General features: G+C 40.8%; 3 protein-coding genes across 4 annotated transcripts; 2 read left to right on the forward strand and 1 right to left on the reverse strand.

Moving 5' to 3' along the window:
* Positions 1 to 9158: 9158 nt before the first annotated feature.
* On the forward strand, positions 9159 to 12191 carry LOC146693669 (leucine-rich repeat-containing protein 51-like). Of its 2 annotated transcripts, none has more exons than XM_085479379.1 (5): positions 9159 to 9293; positions 9529 to 9640; positions 10427 to 10632; positions 10710 to 10858; positions 11420 to 12191. In XM_085479379.1, the coding sequence occupies exons 2-5, from the start codon at positions 9589 to 9591 to the stop codon at positions 11550 to 11552; spliced, it is 540 nt and encodes a 179-aa protein (XP_085335505.1). In that variant the 5' UTR covers positions 9159 to 9293; positions 9529 to 9588; the 3' UTR covers positions 11553 to 12191. The 2 variants fall into 2 exon arrangements, with proteins under 2 accessions (XP_085335505.1, XP_085335504.1); XM_085479378.1 differs by having other exon boundaries at positions 9160 to 9293; positions 9548 to 9640.
* A 465-nt stretch (positions 12192 to 12656) lies between these two features.
* LOC146693670 (ragulator complex protein LAMTOR1-like) lies at positions 12657 to 16297 on the reverse strand. Its single transcript, XM_085479380.1, has 5 exons — positions 16017 to 16297; positions 15048 to 15187; positions 14876 to 14953; positions 14529 to 14652; positions 12657 to 14403 (listed from the first exon to the last, which is right to left on the reverse strand). Exons 1-5 carry the CDS (start codon positions 16056 to 16058, stop codon positions 14311 to 14313), a joined length of 477 nt encoding a protein of 158 aa, XP_085335506.1. The 5' UTR covers positions 16059 to 16297; the 3' UTR covers positions 12657 to 14310.
* Positions 16298 to 21285: 4988 nt separating this feature from the next.
* Positions 21286 to 25596, forward strand: sfrp2l (secreted frizzled-related protein 2 like). The gene is made up of 3 exons (XM_085479377.1): positions 21286 to 21855; positions 23588 to 23668; positions 23840 to 25596. Exons 1-3 carry the CDS (start codon positions 21342 to 21344, stop codon positions 24253 to 24255), a joined length of 1011 nt encoding a protein of 336 aa, XP_085335503.1. The 5' UTR covers positions 21286 to 21341; the 3' UTR covers positions 24256 to 25596.
* The last annotated feature ends 709 nt before the right edge of the window (positions 25597 to 26305 follow it).

Here is a 26305-nt window from a genome sequence, read left to right on the forward strand (position 1 = left end):
TATCCCACACAACAACGTAGTGAGGCTGCTCTGGCTGTGCTGGTTCCCTGTAGTCCAGCTGGAACATATGTTGTCTTAAACCATCAAGAAAAGCAAGGAGAAGCATAGTGTTATAGGGTCCTAGTACGGCATGGCGGTGGAGTACCCCTCGTTGGCTGATGGCTGCGCACATAGTGACATTCCCCCCACGCTGACCAGGGACATTTACAATAGCCCGATGGCCAATTATGTTCCTCCCCCTTTTCCTTCTTTTGGTCAGGTTAAAACCTGCCTCATCCACAAAGATTATTTCATGGGGAACAGGCCGTCCTTCAATCTCAAAGATTCTCTGCAAAACACATAACACAGTAGAGTCAATCGGTACCCTGAACCACAGTTCAAGAGTGCTGAAATGGCAGCATAAACTGCCATGCTGTGATGGTACACAATACTTTATACAGTATCAAAACTCATACCTGAACATATTCCACACGTTGGTTTTTCACTCTGTCAGAGTTTCGTTCAAAAGGGACTCGGTATGCCTGTTTCATCCGGAATTGATTCTTTCGGAGGATGCGGTCAATTGTGGAGAGGCTGATGGCATTTATGCCTCGAAAAAGATGATCATCCTCAATCACTCTCCTTTGAATCTCTTGCAGGCGGATTACATTATTTGCAATTACCATGTTTACAAGTTCCCTCTCTTGCTCCTCCGACAAAAGCCTTAACCTGCCTCCACCAGGTGGTCGTCTCTGTGTCCTACAAAAATAGAAGCACTCATTACTGTAACTGTCACACATTCATTTTACAGGCAAATAATGGAAACATACTGAAACTCAAGACACATAAGTTCAGTAACTTAAACGTTACTGTACAAAGCAGTCTTACTGCAAGTACACCTACCTGTTTTCCTCCCTGAAGGTTCTGATGATGGAGGCAACAGTGAAGCGACTCAAATTTGGTTGTACTCGTTGCCCAGCCTCCCTCATAGTCATCCCATGGACAAGGACATGGTCAACTAAAGTGGCTCGAATTTCATCCGAGACTGACTGTCTTCGTGCCCTTGCTCTTCCCCTTCCTTGTCGCCGTCGTTCTCCACCTCCACCTCCTTCACCACCTCCTCCTCCTCTTCCACCACGTCCTCCTCTTTCACCACGTCCTCTTCCTCCACCACGTCCTCTTCCTCCACCACGTCCTCCTCTTTCACCATGTCCTCTTCCTCCACCACGTCCTCCTCCTTCACCACGTCCTCTTTCTCCACCACGTCCTCTTCGTTTGCATCTCTTTGGATCCATTGTTTCAAACCTGAATGAGCTGACTTTGGCCCTTTTATCTATCCATCGCAGGTTCTGATTGGTGTGTGCTAAATTTTGACTCCTAGTGTTTCCACCTGGTTAATTGTGTGCTAATTGAGCTCAAGCTATGCTGACTTAAGTTAACATTATTGCATGCTAGTGCTTTCTAAATGACTACATGGTGTAAGCACTGTAAAATGTAGGGATTTGTGTGTAGAGTTTTGCAGTAACAGTTCACCAAATTTGAGTGATGTGTCAAAGCAGGGAATAGTGTTTATAGTTCAGGGAAATGGGTGAGCTTTTTGAACAATAGCGTTACGGTTTTGAAATTTTAGTTTAGAGGCCTGGTTATAGTGTTTAGGCAATCGAGAAAAACTGTAAGATAAGATGGGGCCTGATTATTTAAGACCTTGTATGTGAGGAGCAGGATTTTGAATTCAATTCTGGATTTACAGTTTTTTCTGAATGCTTAAACCCTAACTGTGATTCCTGTAGCACAATCTCTAAAACTATTCAGACTTATAGCAAAACCACTCACTGAGTTTGCAAAACTAAAAGCACAAAAACTGCTTTGCACTCAGTTTGCAATTTTGTAACACACACTTTGCAAAACGGTAGGCACAATTCACTGCACAACACTCAATTACCAAATTTCCAACACACTCCTAGCAAAAGTATACACATGTATGGCTATCATTAACACTAACTTGCCAACTGTCTGGCACACTGTCACATGTGAAAACTTTTTTAGATAATCAGTTCACTTTGCAATCAGCCTAAGCACTATAATACAGGTAAGCTGTGTGTGCGGAGTACAATGGAGGGAGCAGAAAGAGTGAGAAGTAGAGGAGACCGGGGAAGAGGACGTAGAGGTGAAGAAGTAGGATGAAGAGGACGACAAGGACAAGGAGGAGCAAGAGGAAGACGAGGAAGGGGGAGAGGAAGGGTAGGAAGAGTAAGAAATAGAATTGCTGATGACATCAGAGCTACAATAGTGGACCATGTAATCAACCGTGGAATGACCCTGAGGGTAGCTGGCCAACGGGTCCAGCCTAACTCGAGCCGCTACACTGTAGCAAGTACCATAAGGACATCTTGAAATGAGAATCGGTTGTACAGTCACTTCGCACAAAGATTTGTAGCACTGCCGTATGCCAATGAGAAACACAACAATACAATAGATGTAAAAATACTGAAATTGTTACTTTACAGAATTGCTAGATGACCAGATGCTGGGGGCAGAGGAAGCATGTTCACTGCAGACCAAGTAACCCATATAGTCATTATGGCGATTGCAAATAATCCTATACTTGGAAATAAACACTTGTGTTTGTTTTGATGTGTTTGAATAAACACCAGTACTTGAAGTTTGGATCCCTCTATGCTTATGGATCTATGACAGAAGTATGAGCTCAAACTGACATAGCCTACCTTGTGCACAGAGAAAGCAAAAGCCAGATGTGTTTTGTATTCATACCATCAGTGTGCAGTTGGCGCATTGTGTGCTTAGTAGATGATGGCTTGTGTGTACTGTTTGATACGGAAACACCATTTTTACGAAGGTGTGAAGAGTTAATCTAGCTGTGTTTGCTTTTGCAAGAGAACTACAATGTTTTGATTATTGGGTGACAGGTTTTCTTATTTGTGTGAAGAGTTTTGCAAAATTAGCCAATAGTTACAAAAAATGTGCTTAAGCAATCAGAAAAAACTGTAACAGGAAGCCAATGAAGGGAAGCCAAAACAGGAGAAATATGCTCTCTCTTTCTAGTCCCTGTCAGGACTCTTGCTGCAGCATTTTGGATTAGCTGAAGGCTTTTCAGTGAGTTTTTTGGACATCCTGATAATAATGAATTACAGTAGTCCACGTGAAAGACCAATATAAATTGGTGTACACGTGAGAAGAGGAACGAAAATCATACATGATTCAAAACATTTTTTACAAATAAATAACTGCAAAGTGGGGTGTGCATACTTATTCAGCCCCCTGAGTCAATACTTTGTAGAACCACCTTTTGCTGCAATTACAGCTGCCAGTCTTTTAGGGTATGTCTCTACCAGCTTTGCACATCTAGAGACTGAAATCCTTGCCCATTCTTCTTTACAAAACAGCTCCAGCTCAGTCAGATTAGATGGACAGCGTTTGTGAACAGCAGTTTTCAGATCTTGCCACAGATTCTCAATTGTTTCATTCGGATTCTATGAAACCAACTAACCTGGCAAGTACACGACCTAATACAGAAATGCTCGTCCTTGTCGTCCTCTTCATCCTACTTCTTCACCTCCACGTCCTCCTCAGTCTCCTCTACTTCTCACTCTTCCTGCTCCCTCCATTGTACTCCACAGACAGAGCTTGTCTGTATTATAGTGCTTAGGCTGATTGCAAAGTGAACTAATTATCTAAAAAAGTTTTCACATGTGACAGTGTGCCAGACAGTTGGCAAAATAGTGTAAATAATGGCCGTAAATGTGTATAGTTTTGCTAGGAGTGCATTGATCATTTGGGAATTGAGTGTAAAGCAGTGAGTTGTGTTTACAGTTCTGCAAAAAGAGTGCTGTGCAGTGGATTGTAGCTACAGGTTTGCAAAGTGTGTGTTACAAAATGGAAAAAACTGAGTGCAAAGCAGTGTTTGTGCTTTTAGCTTTGCAAACTAGGTGAGTGGTTTTGCTATAAGTATTAATAGTTTTAGAAATTGTGCTGTAAGAATCACAGTTAGGGTTTAAGCATTCAGTGAAGTTCCAGCCAAAGTTTTGCAGGAGAGTGACAATTTGACAGGCGACGTGTGGATGCGTAGTGTCACGGAGTATGGCTACACATAGTGCACACAAGGGCGTGCAGTGCGCAACTGTGCTTTGGGACCAAAAGGAGGTATTGTTGGTTGACTTTCTGACTGTTGGGGCCACAATAAATGCTGACAGGTACTGTGAAACACTGTAAGAACTCTAAAGGGCACTTTAGAATCAGAGAAGAGGAATGCTGAGCAAGGGCGTAAGCATTCTCCACAACACAGCGCGTCTACACGTCGCCCGTGCCAAACACAGAACTCAATACAGGGGTGAAACCAACTAACCTGGCACACCTGAAAAAAGCATTTCATTCCACTTCAAGTGCAATGGACAAATAAAAAGTATAAGATGGGAGAACATAAAAGACCACCTTTACTTATTACACTGTTTTTTTCAGTGTACAGATAAATGTATTACAGAAATTAAAAACAGTTTAAAAGAAAAAAATTGAACTCTTTATCAGTGACATGACAAAATTAATATAAAGAGTGATTATGAAAAAACTTTAAATCCAAGTACAGTTTTTTTTTTAAATATGCCCACTTCAGTATGTTATTGGGAACATGCAGCAAGAGTGTGAATTTCATCCACAGTAGTCTTGAGTGAAGGTTTTTTGGGGGAGGATTTTTTAGCTTGTATTTGATAGAGACAGTATAGACAGACAGGAGAGGTTTTTTTTTGTTTTGTTTTGTTTTTTAAGGGAGAAGACATGCAACATGCAAGGGCCATGGATCGGACTCAAACCCAGGCCGCTACCTTGCAGCCATGCGGCACCTGGTGCCTGCTCACTCACTGAGCTAAACTAGTGCCCAGTAAAGTTCATGACCTGTTTAGTTCTGCAAAGTTTAAAAGATGAAGCTGAATTATTTAGGGCTGAATCCACTTCCATCTCATCTTCAGCACAGGTCCTGAAAGATGAAAAGGAAAACTTACAAATAGCTCAAGGTTTCTGAAAGGTGTGTGAAGAAATTAAATATAAATAAAATAATCCTGTAATCCAGTTTTATAACATTTGCCTACAATTAAGAAGAGTTATTTGTTAATTATTGGAAGGGTCTACAGTAAGTGTAGGCAGTGATTTGTAAATGCAGAGAGAAAGAGACAAAACAGCTAAATAATAAAAAATAATAATAATCACTGGGCACTTGAGTTTTCCTTCACGAGTTATTCTTTAATTTTTTCTAAGGTGTCCTCTGTGATGTGCTCATCATGGTCCTGGTGACTGATAGCTACTGCAACTACCACAAAGGTAGTTTAAGGTAGTTTAGCAGCTGTTTGTGGTCTTTTTTGTCACTGCAATAACATCACAAGCACACGGGAGTCAGTCATGAAACTTTACATGAGTCACTGACACTGAAATAAAGACAAGTTTGAAAAATGTGTGTTTCAGCCTAGGAACTCAGCAAAGTAAGGGGTGTCAGAAACACTGCCCCAACAAGCATATACATTTGTCATCCTATACTCTTTTCCATTTGTAACACATTTGTAACTTACAAGGCAACTTTATCTGGTGCATTACTATATTTTGTTCCAAACTGAAATGACCTCTTCACAAAAATAAAGTGTTTGTTTATGTAGCTATTTATTTATTGGGGGGGGCAGTGCTTGGGCTACCTTTGTGCTTACATTTGATTCTCCTGTTACGCAATAATCCTGCTGGTACCTTTATACTTTGAATTGGCCTACAAGCTTCAGAGATTAATACAATGTTCTGTATTTTTTCTTTCTATATTGTCATAAATAAAAATAAATTAATCTTTGTGCCCCGCCCTCCTTCAGGCTAGCCATGATTTTAATCCCGCCCATACCCACCCACTCCCCCAACCCCCACTGGTACAAAAAAAAAGTTCTGGGAGGCCATCATTTCTGTCCCCACCTTTTACAGTTCAGGGTGCCTTCCATTGAGCTCTGGTCCAGGCTGTCAGAGTTGATGGCTCTCTTCTCTTGTGCTCTCTTGGAAACACCCGAGTTTGTGTTTAGGATGTCAAAGAAGGATGAGCCTGATGCATTGCCTCCAGTGAACAGAGTCTCATTGTGCACTTTAAAGGTATGGTCAGCAGAACCCAACTAAAAGTAAAGATATAATGATAGAAAACATATTAGAATGAAAAAGAAGTGTACGTGCTTATATCTGTGCTCATATTTCTGCTCAGTGCTTCAAACAGCAATACCAACCTGTGCCTCCAAGCTGACCACCCTGTTTGCAAGCATCCTCTCATTGGTTTGGGCATTGCCCAACCTGAGCTGAAGTACCAGTTTTTCCATGATAATAGCCTGCATTTCCCACTCTTTGACCTGTAGAGAACATTTGAGTACATCCACCTCCTCTTTGCTGTTCTGGAGAAGTTGCTTCTGGCTGTTGGAATGACTCACAGCCTTCTCCATCTGTACCACATCAAATATTCACAAAGTGTAGCTAAATCCAGTGGAGTGGTTTGGTTTAAATTAGATTAAAACCAACAATGGTCTTAAAAAATTACATATTTTAAAATAGAATAACATTTCCAGCATGCAGTAGCTACCGAGCTGATTGGAGACCAAAACAGCCAAACAGAATTTTTGCACCCAAGTCTGTGATTGGTTGGTTTTGTGGCACATTTACAGTTTTTTTTTAAATTGGTTTGGTATTATTTTCATAACTAAAGTGTGCATTTTCAAATCTCTCAGTACAAAACTCACATTTGATCACATTTGTAACACAACTAGTCATTCTTTCAAATCTGATGTCATGATTTCATTGTATTTGCACATATTTTCAACTTAATCATTGTTTCAGAACACATGATCATTGGGATATATTTTGAGAACATTTGCTTTAATCACCCAAACAAAACAGTAAGAGCTTTTTTTCAACTTAGTACTTTTACCAATCATTTCATTCAGGAGCAAATAATACAAGGTAAGCATTTCAAATTGTCCTTGGTGATGAATGAGTGTAACTGAACTGTAAAACTTTACACAGCAAATATTACACTTATGTTCAGACATTAAAAAAATTATATACACACACACACACACACACACACAAAAGTCATTTACATAAGCAAAATTAACATTAACATTGGGCCATAAATTTTCATCAACATCACAGTGGATGTCTTTGTTGTTCAGGCACCGTGGGAAAAGTCCCCTGGCATGATGAATCCAGGCTTGACATTGCCCAGCAGTTATATCACCACAAGCTTCACACATGGCTTGAAGAAGGGAGACATGCTCATGGGGATGGCGATCATACACCTTCCACCTCCATGTAGAGAAGAATTCCTCAATTGGGTTGAGGAAAGGGGAATATGGTGGAAGATCATGGAAGGTCATGAAGCAAGGATGTGTTTGAAACCATTCCTGAACCAGCTGTGCATGGTGGAAGCTGACATTGTCCCACACAACAACATAGACGATGTCTTCTCCCTGACAGGCCTGCTCCAGTTCATGTAAAAAAAAAAAAAAAAAAACTATCAGGTGTTCAGTGTTGTATGACCCTAGAACTGGTCTACAGCCACAACCACACCATCTTCAGATATAGCTGCACACATTGAGATGTTTCCCCCACGTTGTCCAGGGACTTGGATGGTAGCCCTTTGTCCAATAAGGTTACGTCCTCTGCGTCTAGTTTTTGCCAGATTGAAACCGGCCTCATCAACAAAAATATACTTGTGATGATTCACAGCAGCGTCCAGCTCCATCACCCTCTAAAATGATAATTTAGTTAGTTTTTTTTTTACAACTAATAGTTGTCAGTACTGTTACAGTAATTGCATGCCAGTTTAGTGTTGTACCTGAATATATTCTGAACGAAGTTGTTTCACCCGGACATTGTTCCTCTCAAAAGGAACCAAGTAAATTTGTTTCATGGAAACCTGGTGCTTCTTCAAAAGCCGGGCAATCGTTGGAAGGCTAATTGGTGGCACATTGGCAAAGGTGTCATTGCTGTTCTCAATAGCCTGTTTGATTTCAGACAGCCGTATGTCATTCCTTGCCCTGACCATTTCCACCACAGCCAACTCCTGCTGGTCAGTCAAAACACATGGGCGACCACCACCAGGTTGTCTCCTGTTAATTCTGAGGACAATCATATACTGTCAATATTGAAGTATTACAAATTACATTACTGTAAACTGACAATTACATGTTGTTCATCTATACAATAGAGTACTATATCTGAAGTGAAGTTGCTATAGCAGACATACCGGTTTTCTTGGCGAAAAGTTCTGATGATAGAGCTGACAGTTGACCTTTGTAAATTAGGCTGTACCAACCTGGCAGCCTCAGCCATGGTAAAGCCTCTGTTAACCACATGGTCAACAATGATGGCCCGGACTTCATTAGAGATGATGGTGCGTTGTCTTCTGCCTACATTTCTCTGAAGACCACCCCTCTGTTGAAGAGCACCACCACCTCTTTCTCTTTGTCTGTGCCCACCTCTCTGTCGAGGAGCGCCACCACCTCTTCGATGATAATTCATGTCATAATTCATGCATAAAAAAGGTTAAACCTTTCTTCGCTGAAAGTAATTTTCTCCTCAAAATGCATATTGGACTGTGTTTCAACTCGACATAATATTGTATTTGATGGTAACAACAATTAATGTTCATAAGGGAGGGGGGGTGCTTTGTTTTTGTTTTTTTAATCAAAATTATATATTGACTCTTTAGCATTACACCTTTTACAATTTGTCAAAGATATGAGCTTTATGTCAAAGACATTGTGTTCATACATACAACTAAATAGCTTTTGCATTAATCTCATGCAGTTAAATTAAAATGTATCATATTAACACATATACGTGATCAGAACAGTGTTCATTTCTTTGTAAATACTATGCTTTAAGAACATTTTCTGACCTTTGGCTTTTTTTAAAAAATATTTTACTCATCACATTACTTAATTTTTTTTCATTAAATACTCTGACCTTATCCACCTTTGAAATTTCCATCCAAGCAGAGTCCACATTTCCAGCATTACTTTGGCATTGCTAACTTCCTGTAAGGAAGCTGAAACGGACAGATTCACATTCAGACAAAACAGATCCAAAGTGGAGAACAGATTTAGTTCATTTCATTGTATTTTGCACAACAGGAAAGTGTTTTTCAAGATGTCTGCCGTTTGGCAAGACTGGCTTGGACTACAAGTTCCATATGGCACTCGGTCGTTTCTATAGAAACGGGTTGTTGTCTCATTACTGGAAGCTGTGCCACCGTGACGTGTAGTAGCTGTATAATATACCTTACACTCTGGGTAAGTGAAATATCCACATAAATGATTAAAACTGATCAGTATGGTTAGAAATATCGTTTATGGCTCAAATGTGCTGCTTAGCATACTTAGCATGACTTGACAGATCATGACACGTTTATGGTGCTTTTACAGAAGCTTTAAATTCATTATCTGCAGCAGTGAGTGTGTGTTATTCACTCATATCACAAACTTTTCGTTCGTGCTGTTTGTGTTTATGATCGTGCTGTGTTTAAAGACGTTCTTGTTAAACGCAGTACTTCACCGTAACATCATCTCCCCCTGCTGGCGGGTGACTATGTATGCAGCTCCAGTGGATTTATCTTTTAAAAACATCAGCAGTTTAACAGGTAATACTCTTTGCTATATCGCTCTTTATGTAGGATCTTAAGGGCTGCAAGAGGTCATTTACAATAAATAAGTAAATTATTAGTTATCTCTAACTTAATGAACCTATTAGGATGCACACTTATATAGTCCAAATCAAATGATAATCTTTTTGGGGTAATTCAAATCCATTTAAAATGTATAATTTAAAGTCACTCTGAAATATTGATGTTTTGAAAAGAAACTGAAGTAATAAAACAGGGTCATGGCGCTTTAAAATTTATACATAACTTACATTAGTTGGGGGGGAAAGCTGTTGTCGGAATTTTAAGTTAAAGAAGTAAATTGTCAGAAGATTCAACTGAATAACACAAAGAAATTACTTATTTTTCCACTTGTGTGACGATCAAAGCTCTAACAGTGGGTTTGGGTGGGCCTCAGAAGATTATCACATTTCAGACTGGACAATGGCAGCCTGAAGTTTGGAACAGTTGCTCTTTAGATTTCTAGTCTGTCCTTATCTCACTACAAGCACCCCCCCCCCCCCCCCCCCCCCCCCAAGAGAAATGTTAAATATATTTGTGAGTATCGATTAAGATTTTTAAAATAATTTCTGACCATTTTTATGAGAATTTTATGTTACGTCAGAGGGATTCGTTAAGCCTCAAGTCCTTTATATTAATGAAAAAGATGGCAACACTAATACAGCAGCACACAAAGTCAAACACAATCACAGGCCCGTACTTTAGTAGCACTTAATATTCACTTAATATTCATAAAATAATGTTTTATTTTATTTGGGGTTTCAGACACATGGATAGAGGAGCCCAACAGCGGTCTGCGGCCTCTAAAGAAAAATTCAGAGATGAAATATCTCAGCTGTTCGCTCCGCCTCAACAACAACAACATCACTGAGCTTCATGACCTCCAGAAGACTGTTAGCCATTTCCTGGCTCAGCCGGCACATCTAACCTGGTTGGATCTTTCCTTCAACAAAATCACACACATAGACCACGTGAGTGTCGTTATCAGCAGCTGCTTTCTTTTACATCTGAAGTACATCTGAAGCTGGTGTACACATGTGTGTTCCAGGTCTTGTGTGAGTTGCGTGAACTGCGTGTGTTGTACCTTCATGGAAACAGCATTTTTATTCTGTCAGAGGTGGACAGGCTGGGAGTGCTGCCACATCTGCACACCATCACTCTGCATGGAAATGTCATAGAAACCAACAAGGCATACAGGTGGAGATTTTCTCAACTGTATTTTACACTAAACACTCGTCACACATGTCCCAGGGAGCTTTAATGTGTTTTAAATGGGAGATATTTTATAGAAGCTGATGATAGTTTGCTGTTTACAGAACCAAGTCCAGACAATCAGAAGCTCAGACACCTCAGAGGTGTAGAATGAGGGATTGCTCTCATTCTGCAGATGTCTGTAAGTGTGACATGAGTGCACGGCAAGCATCTAAGTTCATAACATTGTAACAGGTGCTTAAATGCAGATAGGGTTCATATTACTTGTCCTAGTCTGCATAGCAACACCGGTTAAAAAAACACATACAGTGCAGTGACTGCAGGCTCATGTCCATCTGCAGACAGAGGCGCCTCTGTTTAAAACCGATTTCTAATGAGTGACAGCAGCTTCTTCATTCATTTAGAGCATGTTTGCAGTGCTGGTTACACAAGATAAAGTTTGGATGTGTTTGCAAAGACGAGGCCTTTTTAGTATTCAGTGTTATTTCTGTATAAATGTCTACAAAATGTGCCTTAGATATTTATTGGGCGTCTTTCTGTATGTAGGAATCGTGTGATTACCGTCCTGCCTCGGTTAAAGACAATGGACTTCAGTGCCATAACGCGACAGGAGCGAGTCTTGGCAAAGATCTGGCACCAGAGCAACAGCCGCTGCAGGAGCAGCAAGGTTAACCAGTGACTGCTGGCTCGTCTCCATCCATAAACTGATACTGTTTACCTATTTGTCAAGTGCACACTTTATTAAGCATGAAGCACACATAAAGGGATTAATCCAAACACTGAATAAAGAGGCGGACATTACTATTAAAAATCTAGCTGTATGATCTGGCATTGTAAATGGCCTGTATTTATATAGCGCTTTACTAGTCCCTAAGGACCCCAAAGCGCTTTACATAACCAGTCATCCACACATTCACACACTGGTGATGGCAGCTACATTGTAGCCACAGCCACCCTGGGGCGCACTGACAGAGGCGAGGCTGCCGGACACTGGCGCCACCGGGCCCTCTGACCACCACCAGTAGGCAACGGGTGAAGTGTCTTGCCCAAGGACACAACGACCGAGACTGTCCAAGCCGGGGCTCGAACCGTATGTATGTATGGATGGCAAGCCAGTCCTTAAATACTAAGAGTATATGAGAAGGTGACTGAGAGCTGCAGAGAAAGCAGGAGGGTCACAGAGAGAAAAATAAAAAAGAAGAGGGAGAGGCTCTGGGAAACAATGACCCTTTGAGCATTAATATCAAGGGGTATGTCACAATCTCTCACCTTTTTCTCAAAAAAAAAAAAAAAGAGCTTATATGTGTTGCATTTTGTGTAGTAATCTCTTGTACTGAGCAGGTATGAGCTCAAAACAGGCCATAAAGTGACAAAATTCAGCCTACTTCTGCTTACTAGCACGGCCTATAACTCAGAACTAAGTTTAATAGTAATTTTGCATGGCTTTATTAAATATACTAAAGGCAGTATACAAAAAAAGCATAAAAAAAGAGACACCTGACTTTTCTTTAAATCAGTTAACTCAAGCATGGCTGATTGATGAGGCCACTGATAATAACCGTTCTTCAGAATTAGTAGTGTTGTAGTACATTACTGTGTTCTTTATCCATAGATCACAAAATGTTGTCATTCACATCCAGATATCTGATCATTCATGTGGGTTTTGGAAATATTTTAATACTGTTTGCAACAAAGTTAAATTAAAGAAAGTGCTGTTGACCATCTCTGTAGCATCACTGAATAATTACATCTCACATAAGAGCACACTGGGGTCAGGACAGGAGCGATTTGTTAAAAGTCTTTAATGAATTAAACAAAACAAAAAACAAAACTAAAACTTTTTGGTACTAGCCTAAGACATTACAAACATATTTCAGGTAGTATTACACTTTTGAGTAACAAACATAAAGGGGGAAAAAATGCCAAGAACCCATTGCAAAAAGCTCAGATCAGTTGCGTGGTTTAAATAATCAAAGCCTAGCAGATTATCCCTTTTGTGTCTAGAGCGCTTCACCGTGCTCCCTGCCCACGCATACAGTCGTGCTCTCCTCCGAGGAGCAAATATATACTCGAGAAACAGAAATAAATAATCACAAAAAGGGATCAATTCGTTTTATTTGCTGCTATAGACTGATTGTTAACACCCTGCCCCCTGCTGCACTGCTATAACGGTTAGTTTCTGATTATGAACGAATCCAATCATATTGCAATCTGCAGGGGAAACCTCTTTGTTTAAAAGCTTAACAAATGCAGGCCTTAAAAGGGTTCTTGTGTTTCATAAAAACTTATCGCCACAAGATCTTAGCCAATTCTGACCAGTGAAGTCTCTACAAAAAGGAGGGACTTCATACAATCCATCATGTTTAGTTTTTATATTCAAGCAGAAAATTCTGTACAAAGGCATGAAGACACAATATCTGTCCCTACACACACTCGCACACACCCAACCACGCACTTTCATCTTTGAATATTACACTTGAACTTCTGGCCTGCTCGTTTATTTAATGCTAGATAAGCGCAGAGGACACAGCGCCACCTGTAAACTCCAGAATTGTGACCCAAGAAAAGCTGCATCCTCACCCACCAGCCAAGGAAAGGTTATTAAGGTTTGGCCTCGACTGGAATAACAGATTACTCCACCGTCACTGTCAAATGTCATTGAAATTCACTCTAACTAGGTTAGTGTGAGTTGTTTATGGTTGCCAGTATACTCCACTAAACGATAACATTTTAATTTTGGGAGAAAAAGCGTGTCATTCCTTTTTACTGGTGCTAATATTAACATTAACATTTTGTTGCTCAGGGATAAAGACTGAAGAATTTCTGGTGACATCAAGGATGTAAAACAGAGCTAAACATATATGAAGAGTTAAGATTAAATCATGTTTGGGGGTTTTGTTTTGCTTTTTATTCCCCTGGTAAATAACATATTCAACATGTGGTGCAGTGATTATTTGCGATATTCCACGCCACAGTGATCCCTTTTTTTCAGTGGAGACTTTATCAAATGCATTGTATTAACCAACAGCCAACAGCTTTGTGTCAAAAATCCAACAGCTTTATCCCAGGTGAGTCCAACATAGGTATCAGCAAGGTGACAAGCTAGCTCTGATTCTCAGAAAACAAAGAAACTAAAAACACCCGTGGAAAACTTTTTTTTTTTTTTAAGAGATCATCAAAAAGTTTGATTTCCACAGCTGGAGGCCTCGCTGATGTACATACGAGCTCAAACCCATCTTCCATTTGTCACTAAATTAATTACACTCGAGGACAGCCATGGGGTAAGACCCTACATTGTCTTCGTCTTTGAAGCAGTTTAAAGCAGAAAGCAGGAGGACCAAAATGTTTAATGACGGGTGGGGCTGGAGGTTGAGGATGCAGGAGTGACACGAAGAAAGTGGGACTGGAGCAACAATATGCAGGCCAGAGTTGCAGAATCAGGGAATGGCAAACTGGACCACCAAGTCTTCTTTAGCATCCACTTTGATTTGAGATATTGCACTGTAAGCATAGGCTGCTATCTTAGACACCTGCAAAGAAAAAAGAGAAGTCAAATTCTAACCGCTTAGCTGTCTTTAAAATGACATGACTGGGGATTCTGCACAGGAATCACACAGCCCCATTCAATCAGAGTATGTTACATATGGATGGATACCTGCTGAACATCTGAGTATGGCACCAGGTCACTCGCAAGTACTTGGTGGGGCTGGCTGGTGAGGGAGGGGAGAGCGAGGGCTTTGTTTTGAGGCAGACTGGTGCTCAATACAGTCATCTTTGTACTGAAGAGAGAAAAACATAAAGAAATCAGCTGTGCTGCTATTTAAGTTCTCTTAAACCAGTAGACTGTGCTTTGAGGAGCTAGTGTTTAACCTGCACCTGTGTTTTAGTGTAAACGAGGCTGCTCTGTTTGGTAGAAATCAAACAACATGCTGAAGAGCCATCCAAAATTATTATGAGCCAGTAAACAAAACCCATCAAGCCATAAACCGTCTATTTGCACACCTGTATTGTCGAGCTCTGTCCATGTACTCATGCGGCTCCACCATGATGGCGTCTGCTGCTGAGACGTCGATGATGTTCCTGATGTACAGGGGGATAACGGTATGTTTATTACACAGACACTCTTGCGTTATTGTCAGTGGCATGGCTACATTTGCATTAAGGAGGGTCTTACTGTGCAGTCTTTGTCAGGATGGATGAAAGGAGGGCCTGTTCATTTGACAGCGCTGATGAGCTAGTTCCAGGGTTCCAGCCGGTCCCGCCATTTAGTGGTTTGCTGGGAGGGTTCGGGGAGATGAGCGGCTTTGTCTCTTCCTTAAACAAATCAAGAAATTTAACTTACTTCTTTTTCCTTCTAAATCAAAGCTAATTATGACAGTTGAGACCACTTTAAAGTTATCATTTATTTTGTTTTATTTTATTTCATTATTTTGTGTGTGTGTGTGTGTGTGTGTGTGTGTGTTAGTTAATATAATTACATTATAGTAATGCAACAATGCACAAAGTATCACTTCTGCAACTTGTGGTGCTCTTACAAATACTCCAAAAGTAATTTCTTCAGTCTAAAACAAATATATGAGCACAACACAGGCAGGCAGAGAAAGATAGATCTTCATTCTGTCCCCATTGCTCCTTTAAACTGGAAAGATGCATGGAGGAAGAAATGACTTGTTTCTCTAAACTAAAAATAGCTGGGAATCTTTAGGGTCATATGACTACATGAAAGTAAAATCCCAAATGTCCCTCACCTTGCCGTTTGTCCTATCTAACACGTTAGCAACTTATTCTTTACTTTTCACCTCGCTTTAAAACCATTTATATAAGTAAATAACTTTTTTTTTTTTTTAAACCATCAAAACACATCTCTTTGCCTCTGGATCTGTTAAAGCTTTCTGAAGTCAGACTGTTTATCATCTTGGCTAACTTAACTGGCTTGTACTTCACAAAAGGCCTAGCCAAAGGCTAGCTTACAGTAGCAAGCTGCTAGCCCCTAGAAAACGACCACTTGTTAACGTCGTCAGGCATTACTCACGTGTACCGTCTGCGGGGAAATATGCCCAGAGGGATAATATACTATTAGGTACTCCACTTTTAAATTGCCCAGCTTTCACATATTGGGTTTAGCCTGCTAACAGCTAACTACCTGAGTTGTGTTCTCGTTCTCGCTGCTGTAACAGCAACCCATGGCAACGTCCGACGGCCGACACTACACAACCCCGGCGTCCCTTCTCTCCGTCAGAAACCAGTCGTGCTGTTCTTCTCTAGCAAACATAAAAGTTGTCTCCAGCGTGGTTGTATTATAACCTCATCTAAAGGTAAGGAGCTACTGTCAGAAGCAGCAGCAGCTTCTCGGGCGAGCTATCACATGACAGTAGCTCTAACGCAACAACACAAGAACCACTTCCGGTTTTTGAGAAGCGACGTCGGACCTCGTCACGTGAAGAGGAAGCTTTAAACGTGAACTGAATGAATGATAAATAAATAGATAATATCAATCCATCCATTCGCTTCCGCTTATCCTTTTCAGGGTCGCGAGGAAATGAATAATATATTAATACTAATATACGACATTTTTAGTATGTTGCTTTTTGATGGTTTCATTATGTATTTTTTGTTTACGTACTGTTTTTTGTAACGGTGAAGACGCAATGAAGGTAGATGAGTTTAAATACCTGGGGTTAACCATCCAAATCAATGGACAGTGCACAAAAGAGGTTAGGGTTAGAGTGGAGCCGGGGTGAAGTGGGTGAAGACGAGCGTCCTGTGAGATTTGTGCCAGATGGTAATGAGACCTGATTTTAAGTAGAGAGCTGGAGGTGGCAGAGCTGCAGATGATATGATTTTTAAAATTGAAAGTGAAAAGGATTGGCAGGATTAGAAATGCGTATATCAGAAAGAAATCTCAGGTTTAACACTGGCTGAAATGCAGCCAAAAACCTTACAGAGTCGCCACCATATTTTATAAACAGTTTGTGTTGTACTTGTTTCCTGACCTGCTGTATACACATTACACAGAACAATCTTATGACGCAAAAGGTTCATCACTCCATCAGACCTGTTTCCACTCATTTTCAGTCCAGTTCATGTGTAATTTGGCATACCTCAAACTTTTCTTCCTGACTCCCTTTGTGAAGAACGTACGGCTTCTTGACAAACACCCTTCCTCTGACACCATTTCTGATGAGGCTTCAGTGAACAGTAGATGTATCTACTGTATCTCTCAGGCCCCGTGTCAGGTCTTTGCTGGATTTTTGTTTCACTATGATTTTCAGATACTGTTTCTCTGCTTTAATTTCTTTGGTTTCTTTTATCCTCAACTTGTGCAGTTTCCTTAAAGTTGTTAAGGACTTGCTGCACACCAAGTTTTAAGCTAATATCTCTTTTGGAATCACCGTCATTGCTGCAAAAATAATTTAAGCCCATCAAACTGTGTCTGTAGATTTAAGTTAATAAATGGGAACAAATTATTTGTTTTTGCAACCAGCTGGCAGTGATAAGATCTCTGTGATTCTTTGCTAAATTGCCTGTTAAGTGTAGACACAACATTAGTTCATCTCTTAAGCTAGGTGACTTTATGTTTGAATGTTTCCTACGTCAGTATTAAGTGGCTTACATTCCTCTGACAATGGTCAGGTACAAGGATTGTACTGAAAAATACCAGGTCTCTCTTGGAAATGAAAATTGAATCTCAGTGAGACTTTTACCTGGATAAATAAATGATTAAAAAAAAAACAATGTAAAAAGCAAAAGAAGTGATTGAAAAAGCAGCATACAGTGGGGCAAAAAAGTATTTAGTCAGCCACCGATTGTGCAAGTTCCCCCACCTAAAATGATGACAGAGGTCAGTAATTTGCACCAGAGGTACACTTCAACTGTGAGAGACAGAATGTGAAAAAAAAAAAAAAAAAAAAAAAAATCCATGAATCCACATGGTAGGATTTGTAAAGAATTTATTCGTAAATCAGGGTGGAAAATAAGTATTTGGTCAATAACAATAATACAACTCAATACTTTGTAACATAGCCTTTGTTGGCAATAACAGAGGTCAAACGTTTACTATAGGTCTTTACCAGGTTTGCACACACAGTAGCTGGTATTTTGGCCCATTCCTCCATGCAGATCTTCTCGAGAGCAGTGATGTTTTGGGGCTGTCGCCGAGCAACACGGACTTTCAACTCCCGCCACAGATTTTCTATGGGGTTGAGGTCTGGAGACTGGCTAGGCCACTCCAGGACTTTCAGATGCTTCTTACGGAGCCACTCCTTTGTTGCCCGGGCGGTGTGTTTTGGATCATTGTCATGTTGGAAGACCCAGCCTCGTTTCATCTTCAAAGTTCTCACTGATGGAAGGAGGTTTTGGCTCAAAATCTCACGATACATGGCCCCATTCATTCTGTCCTTAACACGGATCAGTCGTCCTGTCCCCTTGGCAGAAAAACAGCCCCATAGCATGATGTTTCCACCCCCATGCTTCACAGTAGGTATGGTGTTCTTGGGATGCAACTCAGTATTCTTCTTCCTCCAAACATGACGAGTTGAGTTTATACCAAAAAGTTCTACTTTGGTTTCATCTGACCACATGACATTCTCCCAATCCTCTGCTGTATCATCCATGTGCTCTCTGGCAAACTTCAGACGGGCCTGGACATGCACTGGCTTCAGCAGCGGAACACGTCTGGCACTGCGGGATTTGATTCCCTGCCGTTGTAGTGTGTTACTGATGGTGACCTTTGTTACTTTGGTCCCAGCTCTCTGCAGGTCATTCACCAGGTCCCCCCGTGTGGTTCTGGGATCTTTGCTCACCGTTCTCATGATCATTTTGACCCCACGGGATGAGATCTTGCGTGGAGCCCCAGATCGAGGGAGATTATCAGTGGTCTTGTATGTCTTCCATTTTCTGATGATTGCTCCCACAGTTGATTTTTTCACACCAAGCTGCTTGCCTATTGTAGATTCACTCTTCCCAGTCTGGTGCAGGTCTACAATACTTTTCCTGGTGTCCTTCGAAAGCTCTTTGGTCTTGGCCATGGCAGCGTTTGGAGTCTGACTGTTTGAGGCTGTGGACAGGTGTCTTTTATACAGATGATGAGTTCAAACAGGTGCCATTCATACAGGTAACGAGTGGGGGACAGAAAAGCTTCTTACAGAAGACATTACAGGTCTGTGAGAGCCAGAGATTTTCCTTGTTTGAGGTGACCAAATACTTATTTTCCACCCTGATTTACGAATAAATTCTTTACAAATCCTACCATGTGAATTCATGGATTTTTTTTTCACATTCTGTCTCTCACAGTTGAAGTGTACCTCTGGTGCAAATTACTGACCTCTGTCATCATTTTAAGTGGGGGAACTTGCACAATCGGTGGCTGACTAAATACTTTTTTGCCCCACTGTATGTACAAAGAAAAACTCTGGAAGATGTTCAGGAAGACTGAAGAACTTTTGTTCTAAAAGCCTACAAATAAACATAAAGAAGTTTGGCTCTTTGGAAACAGAGCATTAAAAATATGGGTTGGCTGAAGACTATTACCCAGTTCTGTATATGTGGACAGTAATTAGGAAGTTTACGTAACATATAGAACCAACAGGACACAATATAGGTGGGGTTCAATAAAGGGACTTCCCTGGGTCTAAGCAGGTTAAGTTGGATTTAATTATAGAGTATTACATTACTGATGAATCAGCTTACAAGTATCCCACTTTGTTGTTCTGTATTGCCCTGAAGAGTACTTTTTTAATGTCCATAACAATCTTTAGGCGAAGTAGCAAAGTGCTGTGCCTCTGTCATTAATTCTCTGCTCTGTATTGAGTGACTCTAACTTGTCTGAACACTGTATTTCTTTCTTTTTGCTTTGAAGTAAGATAGGAAATTAAGATAAACCAAACTACAAATATTTAAGCAAGTATGAACTGCTCCTGCGTTTACAATAAGCTACTGTAGCAAAGTGTAAGATGATGGGGCAGGATAGGACATGTCATTGTACATGTGGCAGACTCGCTGGGAAAGATTAAAGGCTCGCTGATATATCCTCGGGTTGTGTACGATGACAGGGTACCAAACACATTCAGCTTCTCAAACGCACGATAGTTACATTTTATTTCCAGCAATTAATTTCATACTGCTGCACTGTCACTGTTACTTTATTTGTTTGTTTGTTACTTAGACATACATTTCCAATTTTTTATATTTTGTAAAGTATCAAATAAGAGCAATTAAAAAACATTAAAACACATAGCAGAACGGCATAAAAAGCAACAGTTTAAATTATAAACTGTGTATCTGGGATGATCAGGAAGAGTACAGGAGTCTGATGAGGAACTTTGTCACATTTAGTCACACAAACCACCTGCAACTCAACACCTCAAAGACCAAGGAAGTGGTTGTGGACTTCCAGAGGTCCAGAGCAGGTCCAGTGCCAGTTCAGATAGAGGGAGAGGAGGTGGTCAACACATACAAGTACCTCGCGCTTTTAACATCTGCAGGAAGCTCCTGAGGATGTTTTACCAGTCGGTGGTTGCTGGAGTACTGTTCTATGCTGTGGGGTGCTGGGGGAGCAGCACAGCAAAGAAGGACTCACCCAGGCTGGAAAAACTGATCAGGAAGGCTGGCTCTGCGGTCGGCATCAAGCTGGACACTCTGGTGACAGTTGCAGAGAAAAGGACACTAAAGAAACTTCTGGACATTATGGACAATGCTGGGCATCCTCTGCACACGGTCATAAACAACCAGAAGAGTCTGTTCAGTGACAGGTTGCTTCTCCTAAAGTCAAGAACCAACAGACTTAAAAACTCCTTTGTCCCACACACAAAGGATTTTTAACTCCTCTCTGGAGGGGAGAGGGAGGGGAAACAGGAGGACAAAGCAGGGGGGAACAACTAAGCTGTAGTGCCTTTTCACTGTGCAATACTTTTTGTTAATAGTCAACGGTGCAATAGACTCACATACTTGAAATGTGCAATTCCCTTGTATTCTTATTCCTATTTATTCTATTCATCCCTTTTGTATACTCTGTATTTATATATGTGTATATATGGTATATTTCTGCTCACATTCTGTAACTTCTGTTGGTGCTGTGCTATTGGAATTAGAATTTCCCGGAGGAACCCACCCGAGGGATTAATAAAGTTTCATCTAATCTAACCTTATTGTCAATACACAGACGTTTGGAGGCTGGTGAATATTTCTTATAAGTTCAAATAGCATTGCAGAAGTTTATTCTTTCTGTCTTGTGGCGCTGCACACAAATGTTTTCAACATTACTGACAACCCAAACTAAGTAAACAATCCCTACGCCCCCACTGACACTGCCGTGGAGGCAGACAGCAGCGGTTTGATGGGGTGGGATTGTGACTGGGAGGCGCCTGGCCTCTCATTAACCCCCTGTTTCCTCCACACCTCTCTGTTTACACCTACATGCCGGTCAAGTCCAGACAGAAGAGCAGAAGCGCTTTAGACTGTAGACAAAACGATGCCTGTTTTTCTGCTCTCTTTCATTGCGCTCTTTGGAGTTTCTCACGCTTCTGACAGCGCGCCTCCGGAACCGTCGCTTTGGTTCAAGCCCACTTTTCGCTCCGTGTGCAAACCCATTCCGAGCACTATGTCTCTGTGCCACGGGATCGGTTACAGGAGCATGTGGATTCCAAACATGCTCGGCCATGATTCACTGAGGGAGGTCCAGCAGCAGTCTGCAGCCTGGCTGCCACTCATCTCCAAGCACTGCCACCGGGACACCAAGAAGTTTCTATGCTCGCTCTTCGCTCCGGTGTGTCTGCCGGAGGTCAGCGGGCCGGTCAGCCCCTGCAGGAACCTGTGCGAGGCCGTACGGGATGGCTGCGTGCCAGTGATGAGCGCGTTCGGCTTCCCCTGGCCTTATATGTTTAACTGCACCCGGTTCCCACACGAAAACGAACTCTGCATCCCCGTATCCGAGGGGCAGGATGGGCGGGAAACAGAGGAGGCGAAGCACGAGGAGGTGCCCAAAGGTCAGTGCACAAAGTTGTGTCATTCTCCACCAAAACACTTTTGTTTTGGGAAGTTCTCAAGTACTCAAGTACAGCTCTGAGGATGCGGTTTGCTAGACTGTGTTTTTCTTATAGTTTATCCTTTTCCTTTATTTCCACTGCATTCATTAAGGAAATGTTGCTCACTCACTCCAGAAAAGCTTCTCATAAACACTGAACTGAACTTTCTCATGTTTTCTTTTTCATTGTAAATGTTCACAAGCTCTTCTAGTGTTTCATGTAAGATTTTAATAAGTCTTTAAAATGCAAGTGTTTGTCCCATAATCATAATCCTCTTAGTAGCGTATCAACCCAGTAGGGCACTTTTCTCTCAGACTGCATGCGTACTCGTGGTTCGTAGGACAGAATGGGAGGCAGAGCCTTTCAGCTTTCAGGCCCCTCTCTGTGGAACAATCGCCCAGTTTGGATTCAGAAGACAGACATCTTTTCTACTTTTAAGATTAGGCTTAAAAATTTCCTTTTTGATAAAGCTTATACTTAGGTCTGGATCAGGCGACCCTGAATCCTCCATTAGTCAGACTGCAATAGACCCAGACTGCTGGGGGACTTTAACTCACTATGCTTTTACACATAGTTTACACCTCTCTGCATTTAATCATTAGTTATGATTAATCTCTGGCTCTCTTCTCTTTTGTCCTGTCTTCCTCTCCTCACCCCCAACCAGTCAGGGCCCCTCCCTGAGCCTGGTTGTGCCAGAGGTCTCCTCCTGTTAAAAGGTGTTTTATTCTGGGTTTTTTCTTCCCACTCTCATCAAATACTTGCTCAGAGGACGCTGTCTGATCTTTGGGGTTTTCTCTCTGTTATTGTAGGGTCTTTACCTTACAATATAAAGCACTACGAAGCACTATTTTTCTGATTTGCTCCTATATAAATGTAATTGAACTGAAATTTAATTGACACATTTAACTTTAATGGAGTAACTGTTGAAGCCTCCGACAAGTACAATTGTCCAATAATAATAATAACAATAGTAATTTTTAAGAAAACTACATGATTGTATTGTGATGTCACCCATTTTGAAAGGTTGTGCTTCCACTTTGCTGCATCAATAATACTCCAGTCATATGTAAACTGTACTAATTACACTTCACTTATAATATACTCTCTGTACTGTACATGGCATTGTTTTAACTTTGGGATATTTCATTTTAATTAATAACATTGCACTTGGAGTGCTGTAGTTTTACTTCATTTTTATAAATGTAGTTTACATTTCCTGAAGCCATTTTTCTGCTTTATTACATTTTTCTCATATTACTTCTTTATTTTTGTCTTTAAATGCAGCACGTTTACTTAGAACAGATTTTTAAAAAAACATTAATATACTGGCACTTTTACTTAAGTTTTAGTATTACTCTTTATTCATCCCTGAATGTAATTTTTACAGTACTGCAATCACGCCTCTTTCACAGCATCCATTTAAAAAATTCAATTCAGTTTCAACTCAGGTTTATTTATATAGCAACAAATCACCACAACAGCCACCTCAAGACACTTTAGACTGTAAAGTTGTATTTAATCCACTTTTACTTAAGGTTCTTACTGAAGCCTTAAGGTGTTTGGCCTGCTTTGATGCTGGGGTTTAATGGACGAAAGAAAACAAAAGAGAAAAGTTCCACCAAGGTGATTATTTTTATATCCCCACTGCAGACTGCTGCAATCATTTAACCATTGTCGTTTTCCATCCCCCCAGGGAGTGTTATTTGTGAAGCCTGCAGTCTGGCTGCAGAAGGAGAGATTGACATCCAGGAAAACTTCTGCCACAGTCCATATGGTGAGAACAAAGTGTGATAGATAACATGGGCTCCAAATGCATCCTTTTCTTTTGTAGCATGCAATTTCTCTTGCAAAAACGGGACAGCTTATCTAGTCACAGAGACTGGGTGATTTACAACATGCATGAAGTGACACCTGTTGAATAGTGTTCTCCGTGTCTCTGTCGTAGCATTTAAGATGCGTCTGGGCAGCATGATGACAGTGGGGGGTGACCTTCAGCTGGTGCCTACGGCCCGCAGTCGCATCCTGAGATGGGCGGGGGGAGGGGCTGAGAAAGCAGAAGGAGTCGGAGGCGCCATGGCCCACAGCGCTTTGTGGCTCCAAGAAGGCGGCACGTGTAACTGTCCTGGTTTAGACTCTGCAGAGAGTGACGAGAATGAGGAGAAAAGTCAAGAGGAGGTGCAGATGGATAAGAAACTGACAAAAAGAGGAAAAAAGGTGGGGAAAGGTGGATGGTACCTTTCCCTTGCTCAGGCTGAAGAGGGAAGACTGGTGCTGACTCGACTGGTGAGGTGGAGCAGAGGGGACAAAGAGCTGAAGAAGTTCATCCGAGCTCTCCTCAAGCAGCCGTGTGCAGAGCTTTAAACAGCGAGTCATCCACATCTGTTCCTGCCCTGCAGATGATGCTTTCATTGTGCTGCGTGAATACCAGCGCTTTGCAGTAATGTACACAAAGTCCAGCAAAGGAGCCAGCTGCTAACTGGTGAACAGCTGATAGTTCAGACAGTTTCAGATAGCTACGTTAAAAAAATAGTAACATTTTTTTATTAAACCACAGCATCATCTTGATTTGTTACAAAATGTATCCTTGCATTATTATTGTCACTGAGTTTCCTCCATTAAAACGGAGCATTATTTTTACCAAAATGAGAAGCCAGAGACTTTACAAATGATCATCACCTCATCAACAAAGATAAGAGAGCTGGTGTTTGTGTACACTGCTGAACCACCCAAAATCATACCGGCAGGAACATTGCATTTTATTTTTATATATATATTTTTTGTACATAAATGAGTTACATTTTGTCTCCATTATCAAATTATTCACTGAATTAAGAGATCTTTTTGTAATGATCGCTGTGGTGGAGACCGATCTCCCCTCTCTGTGGTGACATGTCCATGCACACACAAGCAATATATTTATCTGTTTACTTCAATTTATTTTTTTAATCTTGTATTTTACTTGATACATCAATAAGGTTTTTCTTGATCCTTCCATCATGACTTAGTAAAGAAAGAAATTGGACTCCGCACAGAGACGCACACCTGTTGACGTTAACTTGAGATATCAAATGTCAGTTTCACACTGCCCTTGTTTCTCCTGTTGCTCATTTTATTTGTATTTTATTTTTTTTAAATATACTGGTTTCTTCATGTCACATGAAAAATGGCAAAACCTGATGTTAAACAGTTGTAGTTTTTTTCTGTTAAATGGGAATATTTATAGGATATATATATACTGTCATGCACGTGATACATAAATTATTCACAGCCTTGTGTCTCTGAGCTTCTCTTAAACACACACGCTCTTCTCTCTGTGTTTCTGCATCTGCCTCAGCTCAAGTGCCACCTTTCAAAGTCTACTCTGCTTTTTATTAAACAGGTAAGTTTGTCTTTTCTTTCCGAGTAACATGGATTCTGTTCAGTGTGATGCAGAAAGTCGGTGAAGTCTACACTTATGTGGGGCAGTAGAAACATCTAGAGCGGCACAGTACTTTCTTTCACATTTAGCACGAGACTATGGCGGCTACACCTGTTTCTGTGCAGATGTCATTTTGCATACATGAGTATTAGAAGTTCATTCAGCTCAGAAATATTTTGTGATTACAAATAAAGATCACAGTGTTTTAATTATTAACAGTTTCCTGTGTATGTACATTTATTTCTTTGCTGTAAAGAAATAATGATTAAATGAAAATTGTGGCTTTTCTGCGTCCTTGTTGTCCTTACTTGCAGCTTAGGTCATATTTAAAAGCTAAACCAGACTACGTTACTGAAAAATGTACAACAGAGACACACTTTGGGAAATTTTTCTTAATCCAGTGCAGTATTACCTTCTGTTGTTGTTTTACGTGCCAGTACATCATAGTTTAAGCACATAGTGCATAAACAGAATAAGTAAGTGGTTTTGTAGTTTGGAGAGTGATACCACTGCCCCTGAATTATGATTCTTTATTTTTATGAGAACATCAGTTGATGTTTATTTAAAAAAGACAAGTGCCTTCCTCAATGAACCTGAGCTAAGAAAAAATGCAATAATATAAATTCCCTTGTGCCAATCATGGAATTTCTAAATTTTAAAGGAACGCACGCCCAGTGTTGTCTAAGACACCGATCAATGTTAAATTGAAGTTGAGTAGTAATATTTTCTCTGTTTATGCTGTTGACCATGAAATCAAAATGATTCAGTGCTTTTATAAGGTGTTGCAGGTGCATAAATTCTGTGGGAATCAGAAAGAGAGCAACAAGTATACTTCAGGTATTAAAGGACTTGCCAGTTCACAAAAACACCAATTTAATGATCCCCTATGGCAAACACCAGGCCGAAGATAGATACTTCCAGCAGAATTTGACTCAAGCAGGCGCAGCCATCAGCCGCGACCGAGTGGTGGGTGAGGTTAAAGAAGAGAGAGAA

This window comes from Copadichromis virginalis, linkage group LG14 (genome assembly GCF_057382275.1).
Source record: "Copadichromis virginalis isolate Kocher_CV1m ecotype Utaka linkage group LG14, C_Virginalis_male_GT1.1, whole genome shotgun sequence".
Classification (NCBI taxonomy): Eukaryota; Metazoa; Chordata; class Actinopteri; order Cichliformes; family Cichlidae; genus Copadichromis; species Copadichromis virginalis.

What these genes read in the sequence shown, in the direction of transcription:
- LOC146693669 (XM_085479379.1), top strand. Translation starts at nt 9,589, where the DNA reads ATGTATGCAGCTCCAGTGGATTTATCTTTTAAAAACATCAGCAGTTTA. An exon ending in AAACATCAGCAGTTTAACAG is followed by an intron (nt 9,641 to 10,426) that starts GTAATACTCTTT and finishes TTGGGGTTTCAG; the next exon opens with ACACATGGATAGAGGAGCCC. An exon ending in GAAACCAACAAGGCATACAG is followed by an intron (nt 10,859 to 11,419) that starts GTGGAGATTTTC and finishes TTCTGTATGTAG; the next exon opens with GAATCGTGTGATTACCGTCC.
- LOC146693670 (XM_085479380.1), bottom strand. Translation starts at nt 16,058, where the DNA reads ATGGGTTGCTGTTACAGCAGCGAGAACGAGAACACAACTCAG. An exon ending in ATCCTGACAAAGACTGCACA is followed by an intron (nt 14,954 to 15,047) that starts GTAAGACCCTCC and finishes CCTGTACATCAG; the next exon opens with GAACATCATCGACGTCTCAG. An exon ending in CATACTCAGATGTTCAGCAG is followed by an intron (nt 14,404 to 14,528) that starts GTATCCATCCAT and finishes TTTTCTTTGCAG; the next exon opens with GTGTCTAAGATAGCAGCCTA.
- sfrp2l (XM_085479377.1), top strand. Translation starts at nt 21,342, where the DNA reads ATGCCTGTTTTTCTGCTCTCTTTCATTGCGCTCTTTGGAGTTTCTCAC. An exon ending in GCACGAGGAGGTGCCCAAAG is followed by an intron (nt 21,856 to 23,587) that starts GTCAGTGCACAA and finishes CCATCCCCCCAG; the next exon opens with GGAGTGTTATTTGTGAAGCC. An exon ending in CTTCTGCCACAGTCCATATG is followed by an intron (nt 23,669 to 23,839) that starts GTGAGAACAAAG and finishes TCTCTGTCGTAG; the next exon opens with CATTTAAGATGCGTCTGGGC.